This window comes from Oculina patagonica, chromosome 1, assembly GCF_052425735.1.
Source record: "Oculina patagonica isolate OP01 chromosome 1, crgOcupat, whole genome shotgun sequence".
In the NCBI taxonomy this organism is placed as follows: domain Eukaryota; kingdom Metazoa; phylum Cnidaria; class Anthozoa; order Scleractinia; family Oculinidae; genus Oculina; species Oculina patagonica.
The window spans coordinates 15,763,242-15,785,564 of NC_135758.1; the positions used below are offsets into that span (position 1 = coordinate 15,763,242).

Consider the following 22,323-nt stretch of genomic DNA (forward strand, 5'->3'; position numbering starts at 1 on the left):
CAGTGGACAATGTAAGCTGCAAAATCTTTTTCTTTGCATAATATGTTATTTATGAAAGACGAAGCAATGGCGAGTGTAACAAATTAATCACCAATGTTTAGCACATGTAGACAAACCTGCATGCGAAATTTGGAGCTGTTTTGACAAAGCTCAAATAAGCCGAAATATCAAGGGGACATTCTTCCACACGCCCCTTCATTTATTGTACCATGATGAGCATTAAAGAAACCGTTTGTTGAAACGAAAAATTGATCAGTCAAGAATTGGATAAATTTTGTAAATTTCATTTTTTGGCAGTCGAGTACCGGTATTTCATTTACGAGCTTAAATTAAAACTTATGAAACTTACACGTGTAAATGCTGCGGGTTTTATGTAAAATACATTATTAGGAAAGGAGGAAGGGTTTACACATGTGTTTACGGCTGCATGTAATCTAATGTGGCCAATCGTCGATCGACTGTTAGAAACTGACGCCATGTAAAAGAACTTGTTGCCCAGATCTGTGCAGTTGTGTGTTAGAATATTTTTCTTTCTCATTTCGAGGCTACAAATTGTAGATTTTGATCACGACCTGAACGTAGCGACTTTTTGTCGTCCTACATCTTGGTGTTTAGCACTGGACGCCATCTTGGAAAAGTCGATTTCTTGTGTTCCAGCAAGATTTGAGTCTGTAAGTCTTCTGTGCATGCATTCAGCACATTAACCTCCGTGAGCTTGGAAAGATAGCACCATAAGGAACTAGCAGAAGGTTTTCAGAAACAAATATATAGCCTTTGTGTACTTCATAGATGTACTACGAGTTTTGCCCAGTGCCAGACACAGTCATGTGCATTCACCCCCCTCCCCTACCCCCCCCATACACGCTTCACAAGATTAATTAATAAATAAATTCAATAGCCCATTTCCGAGTTCTCGCATTTTAGAGGACTGGTGCCGAAATCGACTCATGAGATCGAGGCTAGGTGCATTGCATCTCATCAAACATGGAGACTTCGAGTGAAAAAACAACATGCAGTGAAGATTTCTCGAAATTAAAGGTCGATAAATTGGAAAATTATTTGCGAGAGAGAGGTATACAATTAAGCGATGGCGGCAAAGGAAAACGGAAAGCTGAATTGCTTGATTTATGCCAGAAAGCAGCGGCAATGAAGCAGAGGAAACTGGATGATTCTGCCAAAAGACCGCACAAAGCTACTGAAGGACAAATTGCAAACAAGTGAAGGGAAGTTGTCAGACCCTAATACTAAAACTAAAAGCGCTTGGACCCACAACTTCTCGAAAATTCCAGAGTTCACGTTCGGAGACCTTTACAATTATTTGGTAGGTAAAGAAGATTATTCACCTGAAAATCTTTGTTCGTTCAAAAGTCTTCTTGGCTTCAGGTTGTTTGACCTGATGGCCACGTTCAGCTTTCCGTTTTCGAGAAAACCAAGACGCATCTTGTGAGAAACATCTCGTTTCTCTCAAGACGGTGGTAACTTACATTTAAGCGGTACTGTAGTTTAATAGAAAACAAAGACCAATCATGTGAAAGCCTACTGTATGTATAAGGCATGCAACAAAACCTAGAAATGAATATTACAGTGTAAGACTATCAACTAGGACTTAATCGTCTTATTACTTTATTGTCGAATGATGATCAAGTCTTTGCACTTTATGCTATTTGAATATGAAATAATTTAAAGAGAATTAAAATTCCATTTGAATAATGTTACTACCGGTAGTTGAGAGCAGTGCTTGATTTGACGTGTTTCAACAAAAAAGGTTCAATATGTCCATTTAGACAACCTCTCCAATATAGATGTTATAGATGTACAGCAATGGTGACTGACAACATAAGTTTGAATGACAGGTGCCATTCACATTTGTGCCTAGGTGTGAAACATTTATTACATTTAGCAGCAACTGCAGAATACCCCACACCTCTAGCTACATGGTGCAGTCAAAATTTATTCGTAGCTCTCAAAGTTACCTAGAAAAGAGGCTATGCATCTGCGAGTCTATGCGTTTACACATGTACACAGTCAAAATTTATTCATAGCTCTCAAAGTTCACTTGACAAGCTAAGTGGCTATGCATCTATGCATCTACACCGTGATATTCATTCAAATCTGTGAATGTTACAAAGTAAGCTACAAACCTTGTGTCGTTCTGTATAAAATGAATGTTGTTCAACGACAATAGCTGACGACCTTCAAACAAAGGGCTTTAGTTACTTTTTGTGTGCTTCCCTTACAAACAAGAGCTTATCGCAAGCAAACCGAAGTGCAACTTACCGCAAGCAAACTGGAGTGGAATTAACCGCAAGCAAACCAGGGTGAAACTTACCGCAAGCAAACCAGATTGGAACTTAAAACGGAAGCAAATAGGAGTGAAACTAACCGCAAGCTAACTGGAGTGGAACTAACCACAAAATATACCCAGCAAAAATTGAGTCATCAATTCAAGAACACATTTACAAGTCTGAAAATTATTCTTAGGTGACAAAACCTCATTACACTGGTACCTTCAACGACATTAACAGGAGAAAGATAAAACATTTCCGAACAGTTTACATTGGGTTCTTTAACCCCCTCAAAACTGTAGTAAGCATCCTTAATTTTACAAATTTAACCCTAAGCAAGTTGATAATAACGGGAAAACATGTTATAGAGGTGTGCTTCTTTGACCTAGCAGTGACCTACGTAATTCCAACATGTTTTTCATAATGTCACATCAACTTCCTAACATGTAACAGGCTGAAAACAATAACACCATGTTGTTTTCTACCAAAACCCTTGATAGTGCGCGCGCGCTTTCCGCGCTCGCACGGAACTCCGATGAGTAACCCGCACTAGAGGAAGAAACACTTGACAGGGCCAAACAGCCTTTATAAGGCCAATCCTTTCCCCACATGACACAAAGCGCCAACCGTCTGAGATTTTAGTTTTGGGAACCAACGGCGACAAACAACAACAAATAAATAAGCTTAATATTGAACCATATGATGACAAACCTTCATCTTCACTATAATATCTCCTTTTCTCCCTGGACATTTTAAAGTCAAAATCAAACTCCAAAACAAAGTTGAACGTTGAAAAGTCGAGTGTCTCTGATTCAGGCAGAGAAAGCGTGGTTCCTTGTTCGCGGCGGGGAAGGCTTGGTGACCAAGTCAAAACAAGATGGCGTCGATGCTGCAAGGTTTGTTACGCTAGAGTGTAGTCAGATCGTTCCCGTTTAAAATGGCTATAATGTAAAAAAAAAACCTTCTTGCTCGATGAAAAGTCCGATGAAAATGTAAAGAAAAGCTTCCAACTCGACATCTGGTAATTTTAGTATCGTGCAAAGGGCACAGTTGGTGAGGTTTCCATAAGCTTAAGTCGTTTTACGATTTTTTTGGTCGACTTTTGTATTCAAAGCAATGTTTTTCTATTTCTTGGGAATTTCTTTATGTCAAGCCGACGTATAGTCTCCCTCGTGCTTTAGCATACGCCCAGGTTGTTCAATGGATGGATCATGCTAGCAACCGCATAAATCACCATCTGGTGAATAGGGTTGGCCAGCAAATGCAAAAGTAGACAATGCTTTGATCAATTCTATCTGAGGGGGCGGGGGGGGGGGGGTATACTCCCCTATATCAACTACCACCTTGCAAAGAAGTTCGTGTCTGCTAGCTTGGAGCTAGTGGAGTTTTCTTCCAAGAGTAGCCCTTTACTTCCCTTTCAAGCAAGTAAAGCATTGCAAGCTCAGGGCTTGAAATAATTTCCGAAGAGTCTCCGGACACGATGACCGGCCAAATTCATTTTCACATTTTAGCTCGGTCATACCTCGTTTCTGTTCAGACAAGATTGCAACATGTAGTTTTCCATTAATTATTAAATATAAGTACAGGAAATCGTATGAACGCGAGTGCAGTGCATTGCATTAAAAATATCATGTTGTGACAAGGCAAATCAAGCGTGAAGTTTTGAAAAGTTTCTGAACTCAAAAAGCTAAATTTCAGTTGTTAAAAGCGTCAAGAATACTGGTTCCCTTATCTGTTTTCAAATGTTCCTGAATGTTTTTAATCTCAATCGGACTCACTAAATAGCATTCGGATTCACAGACTTAGGTGAAGTGCACTGTCCTTGAATCACATAAATGTGACCTGGCAGTTGTGAAAATTGTTCACGGTGTAAGCATGGCTGCTTGTGTTTACCTGTTCACCTCTTGAAGTTGTAGCGGGAAAAGACGGCATTGCGGGTACACCAGCGAAACTGCTCGAAGCTGCTGACTGTGGAGGCATGCTGATAATGTTGGAGAGTTGTTGCTGTTCCTTCTCGCTACCTTCATCGTAGTCGTTAAGAGATTTCTCGCTTACGTGTCCAGTCACCTGGATTATCGACTGCCTCTCGACACTTGCTGCCCTCAGTTTCTTCACAACCGTCTTCCTTGCGCTGTGGTTAGTCAATCTCTTCTTGCTTTTCTCCAGAGGTGTGTTCTTTACAACGCTCTTCATCATGTTGTCGATACTGTTTACGCCGAGGCGCTGCTTCTTGTACCAAACATTTGTTTTGGGGTTTTCAATTATGGCAAGGTAAAAAGGACCTTTTTCTTGCAGCTCTTGAGGACGTCTACTGAGGTATTGCTTCAGCAACTCAACGGGACATCTCTGACCGCCAGTAGCGAACATTTTTGGCAGAACACTACGATGTTTTGTGTTAAGTCCTCCCTGCCTCGTTTTTGTAGGATTCTCTTTAAATGTGACGTACTCTGTGCCGCTGTCGTCCACACAAAAACTGAAGTCCTCGACTTCCATTGAGTGGTGTTCCTGTCTTCCCCTCAGGCCAAAATGTTGAGTCAAGAGCCACCACATCGTCTGGGAAAGAACTCTTGGGCTGCAGTCACCGAGACTTTGTTCACTCCATAGCATTTCTTCTTCCTCGGTTGTCAGTGCGTTCGCGGCGTTGGGTCTTTTGCCTTTTCCTTGCTGTCGGAGACACTTCACTTTTCCTTCAAGTACCAATTTGGACTGGTGGAACTCTCGGTCTCTAATTATTGAGTACTTGTAGCCGTGTTCTTTTAAATAGCGGTCAAGGGCTGCCAGCATGGATTTTAAACTCTCAGGTTCGTATTCAAACCCGTCTTTTGTGCGTATTTCTGTGTAGAAGGTTTGCAACATCTCATCGAGTTGTTCGTGCTCGTATTCTTCCATTTTTGGGTTTACTTTTCTCTCTGTTGCCCATGTTTGCCAAACATTCAACCAGGTCTGTGTAGCTTTCAACGTGTTTTTGTTTCTCGCATTTTCCTTAAGTTGCTCGACGATATTTTGGTTTGACAAAGCAAACCGGCTGTCCGCCATTTTTTAATTTGGTTTTCAAATTTGGCGCTTCCCCGGTGTTTCCATAGCAACTTCTGTATTGCACTCTATAACCCCAATTTGCACTCTATAACCTATTTATGCATTCGTCATTGACCAATCAAAAACGCGGTATTTTGTTGAGTATATAATAAGTAAAAATATAGCACCCTCCACCTTAAGAAATAACATTCCCTCAGTGAATTCTCCTTTACTTCAAGTAACGACACTGTTGACTGTCGATCGAAGTTAGATTGCCGTCCGGACTCTCTTTTTTGCTGATTGAATGAATTGTTCGTTATGTATACAATGTTGCTTACCTCAGTTCAGAATCGTATGGTCCACGTTCTTTAAGAAAAGTTTAAAGTTTTAAAATTTCTTTTATCAATAGCTCTTATTTTTTTCAATTCTATTTTCGCTTGCTTTTATGACAAGAAAACGTTTCGTGCAGAATATAATTTGATTAAGCGAATATTTTCACGTCTATGAAAAACCGTTTTCTTTTCATGAATGAGAACCGTTTTCAAATGGTAAATACCATTTTCAGTGGCTTCATACTTGAAAACGAAGAAGTGTATTCCCTCACACTATGAAACATTAATTCCAAAATTGCGACTGCAAAGAAAGTTTTAGCCGCCAAAGGAAAATATTTAGTTGCGAATGCGACCGTATCGGTCGCAATTTCGAGCCCTGGACTCACTCAATTATTTTATAAATAATGCAAAGAAGTCAAAGATTGTTTTAATCAAAGTTCATTTCAATTGTACTTTTATACCGGGCTTCAGAACTAAATGAATAGTTTGTTTCTGTGCAGGAGAAAACGGGCAATTTTGGGAAAATATTTTAAATTTGAGACCGTAATACGCGAATTGTAAACAACTGTTTTAAAATTCGATCAGTTCTACTTCATTTTTTTGGTCAGAAGTTTCTCAATACAGCGAGGTGTATACACTAATTAACAAATAGATTCCATTTTGCCCTGCGTCTGTTCAGTTATAGATCACAGATGACGTCAAAATGTGGTATGAACAGAGAAGTGGCCCACGAGGCGCTAGCCGAGTGGGTCACTGATGTTCATACCACATTTTGACGTCTTCTGTGATCTACATGTATAACTGAACAGACCCACGGCAAAATGGAATCTATTTGTTTTATATAATAACACAAGACTTCGGCACACTTCAGTTTGAGCAATGCCGCCGTAAAGATGAGCTAAGTTGTTTTGATTTCACCATTAAGTTTTCGTTAACACGAAGCACTGCTAATCCGATTGAATAAACAGAAAAATGGTCAATTGAAAGTCAATGAAAAAACTAACCTTTATTCCGATTTGGAAAGTTGTTCAAATCTGTAAACATAACCGAAGCGTTCAACCGCAATTCGTTTATTTCCCGTGGCGTTGTCCAATTGCACAACATCGGTCAAACTTTCATACAGATTTCGGATAATTTCTCGAATAATTCACTGTCTTCTTCAAGCTTATTTCGCCCAGTTAAATGCTTCGAAAGGTGAACGATGCTTGGCGTATTGTTTCTCACTGGACATTTGTAATTAATATCAGCTGAACTGTTTTGCTTTGTTGTGGCCTCGCAAGTTTGAAAAACTTTGCCGACAACTCTGATTTGGACTATGAACTCTGATCACGCGCGCGAGTCACACCACCGCGTGACGTCATCCATGTGTCTGTACTCTGATAGATCATAAGTAAGAACCAATCAAAATGCGCGTAGAATTCAGGTTATTATATAACAGAAAGTAGACAACAGCATAGAAAATTCAGTTTGTTTCACTATTTTTATTATTATCGACTTCTGACCGGACAACATGACCGGCAATGCGAACGTTTGACCGGTCAAGTCCCCAATCAGGCCGGACATTGTCCGTTGACCGGCCATTATTTCAAGCCCTGCAAGCTGACTATCAGGCTTGTATATCCTGGCTATAGCTTGTCCAAAAGGTAAGCCAGAAAATTCAATTTCTTTGCACCCTTGACTGACTATACATAAATTGTTTTTAAGGAAACTGCAAGGGCATAATTATCTCTTTCATAAAGTGATAAATTATTTTTGATCTTCAAACAAAAAAGTGACCAAAAATATCATTTGCCTGCATTTCCAAATGAATCTCTTATAATTTGTCTCCTGTAGGATCAATAAGAAGTCGTTTTCAAATACTTTCATACTTTGGTGGAGTTCAGAGCATACAGCCTGTGACTTGGTGCGTTTTTCAAACACTTCTTGGGAATGACAAAGCGGGAGTTCTGAAACATAGTAAAATACTGCCAACTAGAAGGTAAAATGTACGTTATGTTTATATAATTATATTTATGAGAAAATTGCAGATTTCAAGGTCATTAGGTCTTTTATGTAGCAAAAGTACCCCTATTAAGTGGCCACCCATTAAGCGGCCACTCCCTGTTAAATAGCCAGTTATCAAAGGCCTGAAATTATTGCCAGTATAATATATGTACTGTAAATAAAGTCCCTATAGAGCAGCCACTCTATTCAGTAACCGCGGCCACCTTTTGGCCATCCCAAGAAGGGTTCTTCTATTGTTTTTGCCCCTATTTAGCGGCAAGCGAGAATGTGATGTACGAAGTTTAACTTTGTTTTCAACAAGCTTGTCACAGACAAGAATCTAAAATTGAAGGTAACTAGTGATAAAATCATTCAAACACTAGTTTTTGTCATCTTCATGTGATTCTGTGTTTCTTTTCCACACTATTTTGCATTGAAATAACAAGCGGTTTTTAAAAGGCCTTACGCCAATTTCTTGTTAATATACAACCAAGTATGCCTGTATATATGTTGCAGGTTGAATCCGCTTTCAGGTTAAATCCAGATTATTAATCTGCTTCAACCTGAAGATAACACTTTTACAATGACACAAAATAACTTGAATTCATAAAAGGAAGTACAATAGATTGTTACCATCAAGTTGCAAGCAACAGATTAAACTAGGCTGTAAATGGACCTGCAACATATATACCCACCTAAAAACAAACTGAGTTTTAAATTTTGTAAAAGCACACACTCCATCAGGTGTTCAGATCTGTGTATACAAACCATGCAGTTATGCATCTTTTTGAAATGCATGACCTATTTTAAGCATATTTAACTATTTGAGCCCAAAAATCTTTTTTTTTTTTTAAATTGCTTAACAATGTGGAACCAAATAAAATAAAATTTGGATTCATTAATTATTAATGAAATATCCAAATTTTATTTGGTGTTGTTGTGTTTTTTTTGTTGTTTTTTTTTGTCTGGCATTTTAAATATTTAATAAATAGGGATAAATTTAAATAAATTTAAATTCAAATATAAATTTAACAAATGAAACTATACAACATGGACATATGATGTTCGAGCCCGAACACATTATGGCAGGTTAATTAGGCCTCCCAAGAGACTTTAAAAAGAACTTGGGTGCTAGAACATTTTGATTAATATTCTGTTCTTTTGTTTGTTGTTACTTCAGATCGGTTGTTGAAATAGAAGCTCCAAAGAATAAACACGTTGAATAAATCTTGAGTTTTGTGGTTGATGGAATCTCTGGGCCCGTACAATGATGTACAAATAGCTGACTATCTTCTGTCTGCAGACTTTTTATTTTCTCTTTCTCATGTCTGCAAACAATTTGTTCGACCCTTTTTGCTCTTGATTGATTGATTGATTGATATAGGTGCTTATATAGCGCATTTACAAAGCTCAATGCGCTTCACAATTAGAATTTTATTGGATGAGACCGGACATCAGCATATCAGGCGCCTTTGGCAGCCGCTATCCGTCCATGTATATGATCTCATCACACCACCCAACTCATTTTATTCAGATTTGTTGATCCCCCCAGAATCTTAAGTGTTTAGACATTTTTTTGCATTAATTTGTTTTTTGTTTGCTATGTATTCTAGATCAGCAGGCTCACACTTGGATATAAAGAAGCATCATCGGAAATATGGTGCTCAAATAGCAAAGTACATGCATCTACCTGTAATTCATATCAATGCTACATTTAACAACACAATTATAACAATATCAGACAATCATGGTAAGGAAAAGACAACATTTTATTTTATTTTCATTTAACATTATTAATTTGTAAATTACTTGAATTCTTGTCTAACATTTGTCACTTTCTATTTCCAGGAAAGACATTAGGATGGGTGTCAGCAGTGAGTAGTTGTACTGAAATTTGTTTACAGACTGACACTCAATTGCAGTTGAACAAGTTATGTCTGTAAAATAAATGTACTCATACATTCAGTGTTCTGATTAGTTGCTTACATTTTTTAACCTCAGGGTACAGAGGGTTTCCAGAATGCCAGGCGTGGAAGTAGCACTGCAGGCAGGCAAGCTGGTGTAACAGCTGCTCAGGTTAGGCATTTACTAACTATAAAATCCCTGTTATACCACAGACTGACCAATTATGTCACATGCAGTAAAACAATAAGTTTCATCAGAAACCCATAAGGGTTGAAACGTGTAACTCCCTATGATTCGCATTGTACAAAGCGTTTGCACATTCGTTTACACTAAGTACCATTTTTGGAAAATCACGAGAAACATTTAACCAATCACAATTACTATATTTGGATTAAATTCACAGCGCGCGCTAGCTCACGCTCGATGGCGTAATCTTGTTTTTGAACAAGCTTGGTTGAATAAAGTTAAATTTGGTTAAATTCTCCTATTTCATCTTCTTGAAGTAGTCTGGAGAACTTCGCTTCGATACACTTGATGTATTTCTTTAGTTTCTGTAAGAAAATTACGGCGTTTAGGTCGAAATTCAAGCAACTTACCGCAAAACCAAAAATTACCGTATGTTGCGTATGTCATTACGTGTATAAAGCATTCGCGTACAAATTCTCCGTGTTTCCAAATATGGTACTTAGCAAAATGAATATTCAAACGCTGTGCGCGCGTGTTACACGTTTCAACCCTTATGGGTTTCTGGTTTCATCTAAAGGATACCTGTATCTTCAAACTAGACTTAGAGACTGTTCCTCAGTTGTCTCCTATAAGAAAATTATAAGACACGGAGGATGTCATTCCCCATACCATTTGTTGTTGTTGTTGTTGTTTTTTTAATCGGGGCATGGCCTATTTGTAAATTACCCTTTGGACGTTGTGGTCAATAGTCTCCTGTCGGCCAAAAACGACAGGGATAGCCTGGGCCTGCTGCAAAATCGCTATGGGTAACGAATATCGCATTCGGTTTCATTTTAGTTTTGTCAGTAAATCATTGCAGGCACACTTGGTCGACTTTTGGGCTAACCTGCAATCAGGCCCTCTTCTTTGCTGCGGCGGGAGGACAGAGAAAAAAGTCTAAGAGCAAGTACTAATATTCCCCATTGTGAAACTGTTCTTGTTTTGACAAGTTCAAGCTATTTTTGTAAATAAAAAAGATATTTAAAGTCATTTATGTCACACAATGTTTTTGTCGCAAACTACACAATTTACTGCTTTCTACAAATAGCCATGTGATCTGCCGGTACATTTTTTGAGCCGGACATACTCCACTTTAAAACTATTATTAATTTAGCGAAAATTGTGTCGATTTTCATTCCTGTACAGTTGGCCGTCAAAGTCACCTGTCACAAAGAGTAGAATGCTTGCACAACATGTTTTGGGATACAGTCCGACCTCTATTAAGCGACCACCTAGTTAAGCGGCCACCCTCCATTAAGCGACCACTTTCCTAAGTCCCGATTTATTTGTCAGTAAACTGCTGTATTTGGTACCTCTATTCAACGGCCACCTCTATTAAGCGGCCACGGCCACCTTTTTGCTGTCGCAAGTGTATTATTTATATTGTTTTTTGCCTCTATTAAGCGGCCAGGAAATTATCTCTCCAAGCGAAATGGTGACAGATGATATATATCGTCCATGAAATATCTTGAGCTAAATGTTTTCACATACTAACTAATGATGCAAAAAGGCCTAAGAAACTTGTCAACGATGTTATGCATGTTTTTCTGTACATTGTCAACCCGAAGTCAACACTGCACATTTCAACTACGTGCTCCTCTGTATTAGAGCTGGAACCATGCATGGGCTGCAAATGCACTTGATGTTTTGTTACAATGAATTTTGGATTTATCTTCTCATATGTTCACTTTTTAGTGCAGAATGCACTTTTGTGATGGTTTGGTGGGCTGTCGTCTGCTAAACCCCTAACGCACTAATGTGTAAACTTTTAATCACCAATTAATTAATTAATATCAATTAATTAATTATTCCTTGTGGAGGGGGTGGGGGTGGGGGAGCACCTGACCGTACCCCTAGGTAAAACCTGGAGCACATCTACGTTACTTTTATATGAAGATCTCAAACGTATATATTTGTTTCAGAAAACCCTTTGCTCTCCTTGTGGTACTACTCGACGTTCTGGGGCAACGTTCTTTACGCCAAACGCATGCACAGTTTAGTCTACATTTTTTGCTGGAACTCTCATGAACATCACTTGTATTGCGTGTTTGTGGTAGGATTCCTGCAGACTTCGTGGCGCCAAGTGAAAACCGCAAATTAATTAAATTAGATTTTTAGACTTTCATAGCGATTTCGTAATTAGGAATGCAAAAACTTGCACCGGGATTTTCGGCGTGAAACTCCTCATAACCAGGAAACAGATATCCTAGCTGTACTGCGTTTTAAAAACCCTTTCGAAAAAGATGTTTTTTGATTAGATTTGTTCTTTAGTTTTTGATAATCGTCTTTCGTGCAGTTTAAATCGTAACTTAATTAAATTAAACAAATATCATCGATGTCGCCGTAAAACAAACAAAAAACAAGAGTTTCATGTTACGGCATTTTCAAGAGAAACAAAAGTATTTTGTTACAAACGAACAAAAGTGTCGTGTTACGTTTGCAAAGATTAACGTAAGGAACACCTGGGAAAGAATACAAGTAGCCTGTGAACAGTTTTCGAAAGTAAAATAAAGCAAATAAACACGAACATATATAAAACATCATACTTTCAATTGTTCCATATTGCATTCTGCACTTACCAAATCATCGAGATTTTTAAAAGCATTTTGCTATATAGAGTCAATAAAATCATGTTTACTGCCATTCCTATTCAATTTATATTGTACCTCTATTAAGCAGCCAACCTCTATTAAGCGGCCACTTTTCAAAGTCCTGAGGGTGGCCGCTTAAAAGAGGTCGGACTGTATTTTAATTAGATTTGGTTAGTAAGACACTTCTCAAGACTTCAGCAAAACATTGGCAATGTACAGTATTGGTACGAACTTGAAAGGTATTTTTCACAATATCGGTAAAGCTATTGATTGAAAAAATTGACTTCAAAATGAAAACTTTCAATAATTAAATGTTAATAGAATTTTATTTTAATTAAATTTTATCGCGGCTTGCATGCACAGTGTCACGGCTTTGAAAGTCTTCAGCTAATTCAAAAGGTTCCTTTCTTCCTTCTGATCTGATTGTTATTTTTCATGTATTAACTATTTGAAAGTGGCTCTCATTCATGAAAACAAAACGGTTTTTCATTCAACTGCTTGAAGTATTTATAGACATGAAAATATTGGCCTAATCAAATTACATTCTGCACGAAATATTTTCTATCCTTTCGTCACGAAACGTTTTGGGAACAAACCATTGTGAAATTATTTTCTATGCTGATTATAGTAAAAATCCTTAGTACGGCGTGGTGTTTGTTATCAAGTAGGTTTAAAGTAGGTTAGTACTGCTCAGTGTATAACCTTAGAGAATAATAATCAAGTATGTTCTAGTTTATTGCCCCCGCAAGGTTTTGGCCCAGAGGCCAAAACCCGAGGAGGCACCTTAGGAGTCCCCGGGTGTATACATACAAGGACAAAGAATATTTGTTGAAAAAGTAAGAAATGTGTTTGTAATGGGCGAAGCGTTCTCGATTTGACAAAACTAGGCGCGCACGGTCGTGACGGGTAATATTTTAGCAAGCGCGCACGGTGGTGTCGGGTACTTGCAACCACGAGGTCGCGTTTCGTCACCTTCGAGCTTCATTTCTCTAGCAGCATTTCGTTTTCCGGTTTTGGTTTACGCGTGTTCACAGATTTGTTCGAGCGGTTTCTCTGCTTTAAGTGATATTTGAAGCAGTTGTTAGTAATACGTCGAAAGATTTCGAGCAATTGGTTTCGTGTTCTTGGCTACGTGTGTTCCAAGAGCTGGTTCGAGCGTCAACGTTTGCTTTCGGGGGTTTGTATCGTATACGAGTAATAAACAAAAATGTAATACGAGGTAATTCGTTTCGCTAACAAACTGTCAGATTATTTGATCCAAAGAGTGGGTTGAATAAGAATCAAAAATTGTTTCCTCGAATCTTTGAACTGTGTCATATTTTGTTACTCGCGGAATTTTTAGGCTTTTTGGCCTGGAAGTTATTGTTAGTATTAAGTATTAAAGTTAATTTTGAATGTTATAAGCCAGGAAATAAGCTTGCGTGTTGTCACCACGAATAATGTGTTGTGTGTATTTCCGCTAGGTTAATATTTCCGCGCGCTAGGTAATATATTCGACTTGAACTTGTGAATTAATATTTTTAGGATGCAACGGTGTCACACAACAAGAAATTCCGCAGCAAACAATGTCATGACAACAAAAGACTCCACTAATCCTAGATTATTGCTGTAAAACAAATTATAAAAAGGCGGGGGCAGCTTTATAGTGAGAACTATTACTAGTTAGCAGTTTATACGCTAAGGGCATATCGTACTTGGTATGGCAGATCAAAAATAAGGCAAATTTCCGTTATTCTCTAAATGCTTGGTACAGATTAGTACGTCTAATAACAAAAAACCAAGAATAAAGGATACTAAAACAGGCAGCAAATGTATACAAACATTGAATGAAAAATGCCGAAAATAGCATTTCCAAGTATCCATTTCAATTTTTTTCTGATGGGGGCATGCCCGGGCCCTAGGGGGCTCACACCTTTGGCACTCGAAAAGTACCCTGCCGCCTACTTTCCAAGTCAGGACGTCTACTTGAAAACTTATTGACAGCCATGATTTGTGAAAGCTTTAACGCTCCTTTATTATATACAAGTACGGAGAAAGGATAAGGAGATGGAAAGGGAGGGAAAATTAAAATCTATTCTTGGTTATATCACGCAAACTTTGAATTATGTTGTTTTCTCACAAGAATAAAACTTAAGGTGGGGTGCTACCTGAATTTGAAATGAAATTTTAAGAGGTTTAAAGAAGGGATTGAAGAAAAATGGATACATCATTAGACAGTTATCCCCCATACACAGTTGTCTTCCGTGCAAGAGCACTCCAGATTGTCAGGGGACTGTTTAGTGTCTGTCTACCAATTTTTAACTTCAAATTCTAATTTTAAAATCACATTAAATTTTCAATATTTGTTATTGGTCGAAATTTTACTTATCCTTTGAGAAAAACTATCGCCTCCCAAACATCACCCAAAAATTTGCAAAATACCGCAATACATAGATATATGGGATGAGTAAAGCTGTTTTGGATTCCTTGAAATGCGAACGAGATATTTCCGTTCAAGGTGGCTGATAATGATTTTCAGTGTTTCCCAGCCCTTCATCAATTGCTATTACAGTAATGGTATAAAACAAATTTCCAATCATTGGTCAACAAGTTGTCATCATTTTCTTGGCGAAAGTAGTTACCCGATAAAGAGTTGTAGTACTGTTACTGTCCTATCAAAGTGTAATGGTTGGAAAATACCAAAAAGACCCAAAAAGCGTAGGGCTTCAGGTGAAACACCACCTTAAAGTATTGCGGATAGGCTGCACTTTTCTAAGTGTTTAAAATATATATTTTCTAGTCATCTAGTTCAATCGTTTATTTGTATTGTGCGATATATATATATTTATAAATTGAGACCATTATGTTATTAAGTAATAATGCAATCTTGACAACATTCTAGATATTATGTTATGCACACTAATAAGGCTCCTGCAAACCGTGTAACTTACGCAAACTTCGTACTGAGTGTTACTTTTGTAACTGCTTCGTGGTTTTTGCTGTACTGAACCTTGCCTTTCAAGTCAAAGCGGATAGTTAATTATTAACTGCCCGATTTTAAGCTTCTCAAGCTTCTGGGAATGAGTCATATATAGTACAGTCTGTTATATAAAAAAATGTTGTTCGTAAGGTATGTTTTTGCTTACCCATAGTTTCTCGCCCAAGTATTGATATAAGAAGAATTCTTAATTTTAATTTATTTTGCAAAAGAGACATGCGCAGAAGCATACATCTGGACTTACAATTTTTTTATATTAACTTACTACTATAAAAACTAATTACAAACTATTACAAAAATATGAAAAACAATAAGATAAAATTGAAAAGGTATCTGTTCACAAAACGGCGTTTATGACGTTTAGTACTGACACTTGGCAGAATATACATGTAATGTAGATGTTTAAAACTCACTAACTTTTGTACATGAGAATAATATCAATACCTGGGTGAAATACATTTTTCTTTATTGGAACCACTCAAATATTCAAAAGACATAGTACTTATATTGTGGTTTAAATTTATCTTTTGTGTAAATTTTTTTCAAATGAGGTTGATTGTTATTTTGTCATCATCTCGTTATTAATGATCATTATCTTATAATCATTATCATTTAAATCCCGGTTTCTCCAGAATAAATATAAGGAAATTTTGCCCCACTGTTATTGGATGTTACTATTGGAATGACCTTCTTTTATCTATACGTAACTTGCCAACGAGAAACGTTTTACAAAAAGCACTCTAACGGTATTATTTTGCTCAGTATTAATTAATTGATACCTCTTCCTCTCATATGTTAAGTTAACTTTTTTTATCCTTATTATTATTGTCATTTAAACAAGGGCATCCAATTAGCTAGCTATATTTTGCCGTTTTCCATTTCTCTTCTTTTACTTGTTTTACTTTCTGGAATAAATAATTAAAATGAAAAAAAAAATGAAAAAACCATAATCTGAAACAAAGGAAAATAGAAACCAAACTGGTTTAAAAAAATTTAAACCAACAAAAGTAACCATGACATAATTTTACATGTATACCATGTGCCAATCAAGAGGTCCATATAGAAAAAAAAAAAACTGTGCCAGTGGTCTTAAGGTCGCGGGGGATACCTACAGCATGAATAAATTCATGAAGGGAAATTTTGCTTGACCTGCATCTTTTAAAACGCTTATTTCTCAGCTGTTATGGGTGCGATTAAGCTCAAATTTTACAGAGACATAGAGAAATGATAAAAGATTGTGAATGTCGTCTTTTATAGCCTCGTGAGTGCCAATTTGGGAAAAACATGATTTTGTGGCAGAGTTTGCGGAACGAGTAGGAGACAGCACACTGAGATCTTGTCAAAAACTAATCAGTCAATACCTCTAGAGTGTCATAACAGAAGCGGATTTTTTAATTTAAAGTTTGCCAGCAAATTACGGCGGTTTAAGTGCGCAAATTTAAATTTAATGTCTTCTTCCTTTTTCTAAAAGCGCTCTTTTAAAATTCCGCTTCTGTTATGACACACTAACAGTATTCATAGTTTACCTATCTGCAGTGGCAAGTCATGAAGTTCTGTATCCGTGCTGTATTCTCTGCCACAAAATTGTCGGAAAAGTCAAAACTTTGAGATTTCCGAAGGTGTCCCGACCTACATACAATCATTTTGCCAAGGAGAGATGTAATTATGGTAATTATATTCCACGCTTTTATGGCGAGAACAATGCGTTTTTAAATAGGACACGATTGTTTATGCCGAATATTTTTGTGATTACTCTGAGTTGCAGAAATATTCAAATTTAAATGAAAATAAGCTCAAAGACTTCCTTCAATCTATATGAACGTATATCGCTAAGTGTTGTTTAAATTGGTTAAAATTTCAAAGAAACAGGAATTTTTTACAAATCACGCGCATGCGCCCATTATTTTTATCCAGTCAAAAATATCTCGTAAAGTTGTCGATGTCAGTCGTTGTACTTCGTGCATACGCTTTAAATAAATGCATAATGATGATGAGGTGTCCCCCGCGACCTTAAGCATGTCCCAAGACCATACATGTATGGCAAGGTCATATGACTGTGACTAAAAGTGGGACAGGGACTTGGGGACTGGGACGTGGGAAGCATGTTTGGGATGTGGGATGCGTGGGCTGGGACTTGGGGACGCGGGGACCTGGGAGGTGGGGATGTTCAAATTAAACGCATGTATGTACTTACCAGCCTACGAGGTTAAAGACCCCCTGTATTGGAAATATTATGTAACTAGATCTATCACGGTAAAAGAGGTAAGCGAACAACCTTGGACCTTCCGTTCGCGCATATAATTTTGTATTGATGTATTGAGTGGCAAATTAATTTCTTTCACCATGGAATGAAGGTAAAGGATATATTTTCTGTCCATCATAGATAACAGATCCACATTCTCACCATCAGAGAAGAGACATTCTGATACAGTGAAACCCCGCTCTACAGACACCTGCTGGACACCCCAATATTACAGACAGTTTCCTTTGTCCCAACAGAAAGCTTATATATTTTCCCTAAAATTAACCCACTTGTTATGGACACCCACTAATAGGACAACGGACACTTTTCTGTGTCCTGAGTGGTTAACTCTTATACATTGTCAACCCTGCTTTACAGACACTGTTTATCTGTGTGCTGTCTAATTTTATTGTCAGGATAAATTTATGGGCATTGGAGATTTTGTTCTCTGGTCAAATAATGACAGATTATGGTTTACAATTTTATTACTAAGTAAAACAGTGGCATAATAGCATCACACATTTGATCAGTTCTTTCTTCCAGTGTTTGACCTTTGTACTGCAGTGGGAGGCACGGTGGCCTAATGGTTAACGTGCTGGACTCCAGATCGAGCGGTCCGGGTTTGAGTACTGGCCGTGGTCACTACATTGTGTTCTTGGGCAAGACACTTTACTCTCACGGTGCCTCTCTTCACCCAGGTGTATAAATGGGTACTGGCGAATTAATACTTCATGCCATGGAAACCAGGATACGCTCTGGCCTGATGGGCCACTAGGATCGTATGCAGACTTTACCCTTTAATAAAGTTTTCTGCTTGCTGTGCCTAATCAAAATTTTCACTTTCTCAATGGTTTTTCTCTGCAGTGAATGAGCATAATTAAGTAACGGTTTCCTTAGTCTTAACTTGTCACAGTGACAGAAGAAGCTAGGTTTTGTTGCCATATTAAAAAATGTCTGCTTTACTCCTTGTGTATAGTAAAGTTGTACTTTTTTTAGATGATTTCATTGTAGAGTTGCAAAAACATTAAAGTAATTTTAGTCTGATAGTACCAGTATATGAGTGTAAGGTTTCCAAAATTTAAACTTTTTATAGTTACAGTACAATTAAACAATGTTTTGTTGCCATAAAAATGTCTGTCTTCGTCATTGTGTTGATAAATGTGTTCATTACTTTTTATCTGAGAGCCCGCTTAATAAGGACATCCTGATAATACAGACACTTTGGCATGTCCCTTTGGTGCCCATTTGAATAGGGTTCCACTGTATGTAAAAAAAATTGTTTTTCATGTCAGTTTATCTATAAAACATCTCAGGAGTGGCTTTTTTGGTAAATTTTGTTAACATGTATTTTTTTCCATACTGAATATTAGAAAGCAATTTCTCATGGAATAGAGAGAGCTCGAATAAAAGTGCGTGGTATAGGAACAGGAAGACAGGTAAGGGTGTTTGCACAAATGTTGTCTCTTAATTGTGAATACTAGTTGTACCTATCGGTAAGTGCCAACGAGCGAAATACTCATGTTTGTTCATAAGAACAGATATTTAATGGTTTTTGATAGAACTATATTTGAAATGACCAAAATATGGTAAATTGTATTTTTGCGGGCCCAAGAGAGGCCCGCAACCCTAATCTTGACAGTGACCAGCGGATTGCGTATTACGCGTGCGCGCCACGTTTATAAAGGCTATCTGCAAACCGGAAGTTGAAAATTTTGTTCTTCCACTAAGAACGATCGAAATGCAAAAAATGTGTCAATCACGACAGTTTGTCGTGACACCGGAAGAGAAAAATCTTGTCTCCAAGAGCGATAAGAATGTGAAAAATCAACAGTTTGTCACATTAGATCGAGACTTCTGTCTTGCAGACATTACGTTTTGCAGACGTTGTTTTATAGGTGTTGCTTTTGAGAAGATCTTCTGTGATTGTATCACAGATAAACTACGGCAAAGCGAATGATTCCAACAACGGTTATTCTCGAGAAATTCCTTATAACACTGACAACAAAGCGAGTTTCCGACGGAGGAAAATCACATCTCAATTCACACCGCGTGCTCGACTACCGGCTTCGCAAAACTGTCAATCAAAAAAACAACTCTGATTGGTTCGCGGCAATAGGAAACGATAAAAAACATTCGTGACTTAAGCGTGACGCGTTACTCGACCTTACTCGGAATAATTTTCTTTTGTCCAGTGATTTATCGACACTGTCTGAGTAATTTTCCAAACTAACAAAAACACTTCCCTCCCAGTACCTTCTCTTAACTGCATCGAGGCCCGCACTTTCTAACCTGTGGTTACCACTAGTAGGTAAATTATATGCGAAAAAAGTGCTATTTCTCTGGTGTTCATAAATGACACAGGCTTGATAGCCTGCGCAGCAGGCGCCGTTGTTTCCAGCGCGCGTATTCTCGCGATCGCGCACTCTTTAAACCAGGTTTAAACACACTAAAAAACGTACACAGATGTCTGCTACGCAGGCTACGGGTTTGACAGATTGATAACTCTTGACAAATCTTAAAATTCTTTTCAACGTTAAAATGTCACAAAATGTAGGCAATAAATGAGGTTTAATCACTGTTTTTTAAATACAACACGCGATGGTTAAAATGTTTCCGTCCACAAAAGGGATAGTTGCATTTCAAGAACTTCTTATAAATCAAATCCCAAAATCAAAACTGCTAAGATGCTTTTATAAAAATAATTTTCAGTAATCAGAGACAGTAGGGACTTTAAGATACCTGGACGGCTGACCTCGAGAACGGTGCGAGGACGGTAGAATTTCGCGAGGAGGACTAGGTTGATGTCGACGTTCTTGGCGGGAGCTTCCAACGTTAAGAGCCGTCGTGTGTGAACGGAGGACGGCTTCGTTAGTGGATCAATAATTTCTTAGCCCAAAACATGCGAAGAAAAACATTTGGCGCTTCTAGCCCAAAGTCTGGGACCAGGAAGCATTCACAGGGTACAAATTCCAAGTGAAATTTTTGTAGAAACACAAGCAAGAAAGTTCATAATTTCACGCACGTGGCTTCGCCATCAGCGTTTATACAAAGCACAGCAAATATATTCGCAACCGCAAATAAAACTTGACTTCTTAACTTTTTATTAGTACCAAACCAAGAATACCATAAAGGACCACCTAACAGAGTAAAAGAATAAAAAAATAATGAGATTTTTAAACAAAATCATACAAAAAGCGCTCCCGTTCACTGGTGGACGGCAAAACTCTACTTCTCACGTCCTCGACAACAGCTGGACGGAGCTGGACGGCAATGTGCGTGAAGCGGGCACGCGTAGCCTGCGTAGCTGGCGGGAGTCGAGTGCGAGTGCTGACTCCTCCCCAATTCCCCTGGCGGCTCGCTCCAAATTCTTCGCGGCTCCGCGGTTCCCTCTATTTTGTATTTGCCGTTCGCCGGCCCGTCTCAAAGCAAGCACTCGCACTCGATCCCGCCAGCTACGCAGGCTAGGGCACGCGCAATATAGGCTACACGCGAAAAATTACTTCCGGTCAGCCGTCCTCGAGGTCAGCCGACAAAATTTTTATTCAAGTTAACATTACAATTGCCGTTAGAAGCAAAAAAACTTTTGACTTTCTTGTGTGTATGACATGCAGTAATTTTAGTGAGCGTCGCTTTGTATTGATGTTATTTCTACGCGGAGCGAAAATGCGTGCCGAATAAAATATAAACGGTGTTTGATTTGGAATAAATCATCGGTCAAGCAATTACTTTAAACACAATCAACACACTTACCCGACTTTAGCATTCTCATAAGTCAAGAAAACTCTATTTAAAGTCAACAGTCCGCTTTTGATTTTCATGCCTCTCTTCGATCGTAAATCAAAGGACTCCAAAGTCGAAAGGTTATTTCATCGCTTTGAAGACCTTGATGTTTATTTTTTCGGCGGTCGAATATTCTCTTTCGATTTATAATTCCCTAAAGGTGTATTTATCGGTAAAGGGATGAATGACCACATTAAAAATTTTAACAGCGCGCCGCGTGGACGCCATTTTGGTCATTTGCTCCCTAGCAAGGAGTGAACCCAAATATGGGGTTTACTTACACCCAAATATGGTAAAAAAAGTCCCTTACGCAGAACTTAAGATTTTCTCTGCCTATACACTCATACGCACACGGCTCTATGATTCTGCCGCCTCGACAGCCTCGCCTCTTGGCTCGGCTGTCTCGTTGGCAATAATAGACATATAGAACCCCCAGGGAGTACTCCTACATGAGAGGAGTGGCGATGCTCGTTGGAAATTTTAAAAAGAACCCCTAAAAGAGACCGATCTGCGTGTGGCTCAAGCTTTTCTTGACACCAAAAAGATACCAAACAACCAGGAATATAATTTTTATTTGTATATTTTTTCGTGTGCAGCCCTAAACTAAACTGTCATGATGCTTAAAATGAAACCACCCTGTCAATAGGACCAAAGTTTGATGGCCTGTCAGATTAACATGATCCACTGAATTTCTGTTTTTAGGGGGCTGTGAATGGCATTGAGTCTGGTGGAGTGCAGGTCGTTTCTGTTACTGATGTTACTCCTGTTCCACATAATGGATGTAGGCCCAGAAAGACAAGAAGATTGTAAAAAGCATATTAAAATCTTTTAATTTTCAAGATGGATTGTTCATAAAGTCCTTGTCAACATTGCCTTTTGTGGCTAGGAAAGGACCAGAAATCGCATCCTTCACATCTTCAGACCATTTTCTGCATCAATCAAATGTTTAAAGGCTAGTTCTACATTTTGATATGTCGGTAAAAAGTCC

General features: G+C 38.2%; 2 protein-coding genes across 4 annotated transcripts in view; one reads left to right on the top strand and one right to left on the bottom strand.

Annotated features, from left to right (window-relative positions):
• LOC144658554 (nuclear cap-binding protein subunit 1-like) overlaps positions 1-3,124 on the bottom strand; it is a 120,887-nt gene extending 117,763 nt beyond the window's left edge. Inside the window, exon 1 of one of the 3 annotated variants that reach the window (XM_078519001.1) lies at positions 2,997-3,124. In XM_078519001.1, coding sequence (XP_078375127.1) covers positions 2,997-3,036 — 40 coding nt within the window. In that variant the 5' untranslated portion in view covers positions 3,037-3,124. Of the gene's footprint in view, positions 1-705; positions 749-2,996 lie in introns of those variants that run through there. The other 2 variants (XM_078519008.1, XM_078518994.1) reach the window with 2 other exon arrangements.
• Positions 3,055-22,174, top strand: LOC144658850 (uncharacterized). The gene is made up of 7 exons (XM_078519334.1): positions 3,055-3,181; positions 7,466-7,610; positions 9,229-9,365; positions 9,464-9,489; positions 9,617-9,691; positions 18,926-18,991; positions 22,038-22,174. Exons 1-7 carry the CDS (start codon positions 3,163-3,165, stop codon positions 22,143-22,145), a joined length of 576 nt encoding a protein of 191 aa, XP_078375460.1. The 5' UTR covers positions 3,055-3,162; the 3' UTR covers positions 22,146-22,174.
• The last annotated feature ends 149 nt before the right edge of the window (positions 22,175-22,323 follow it).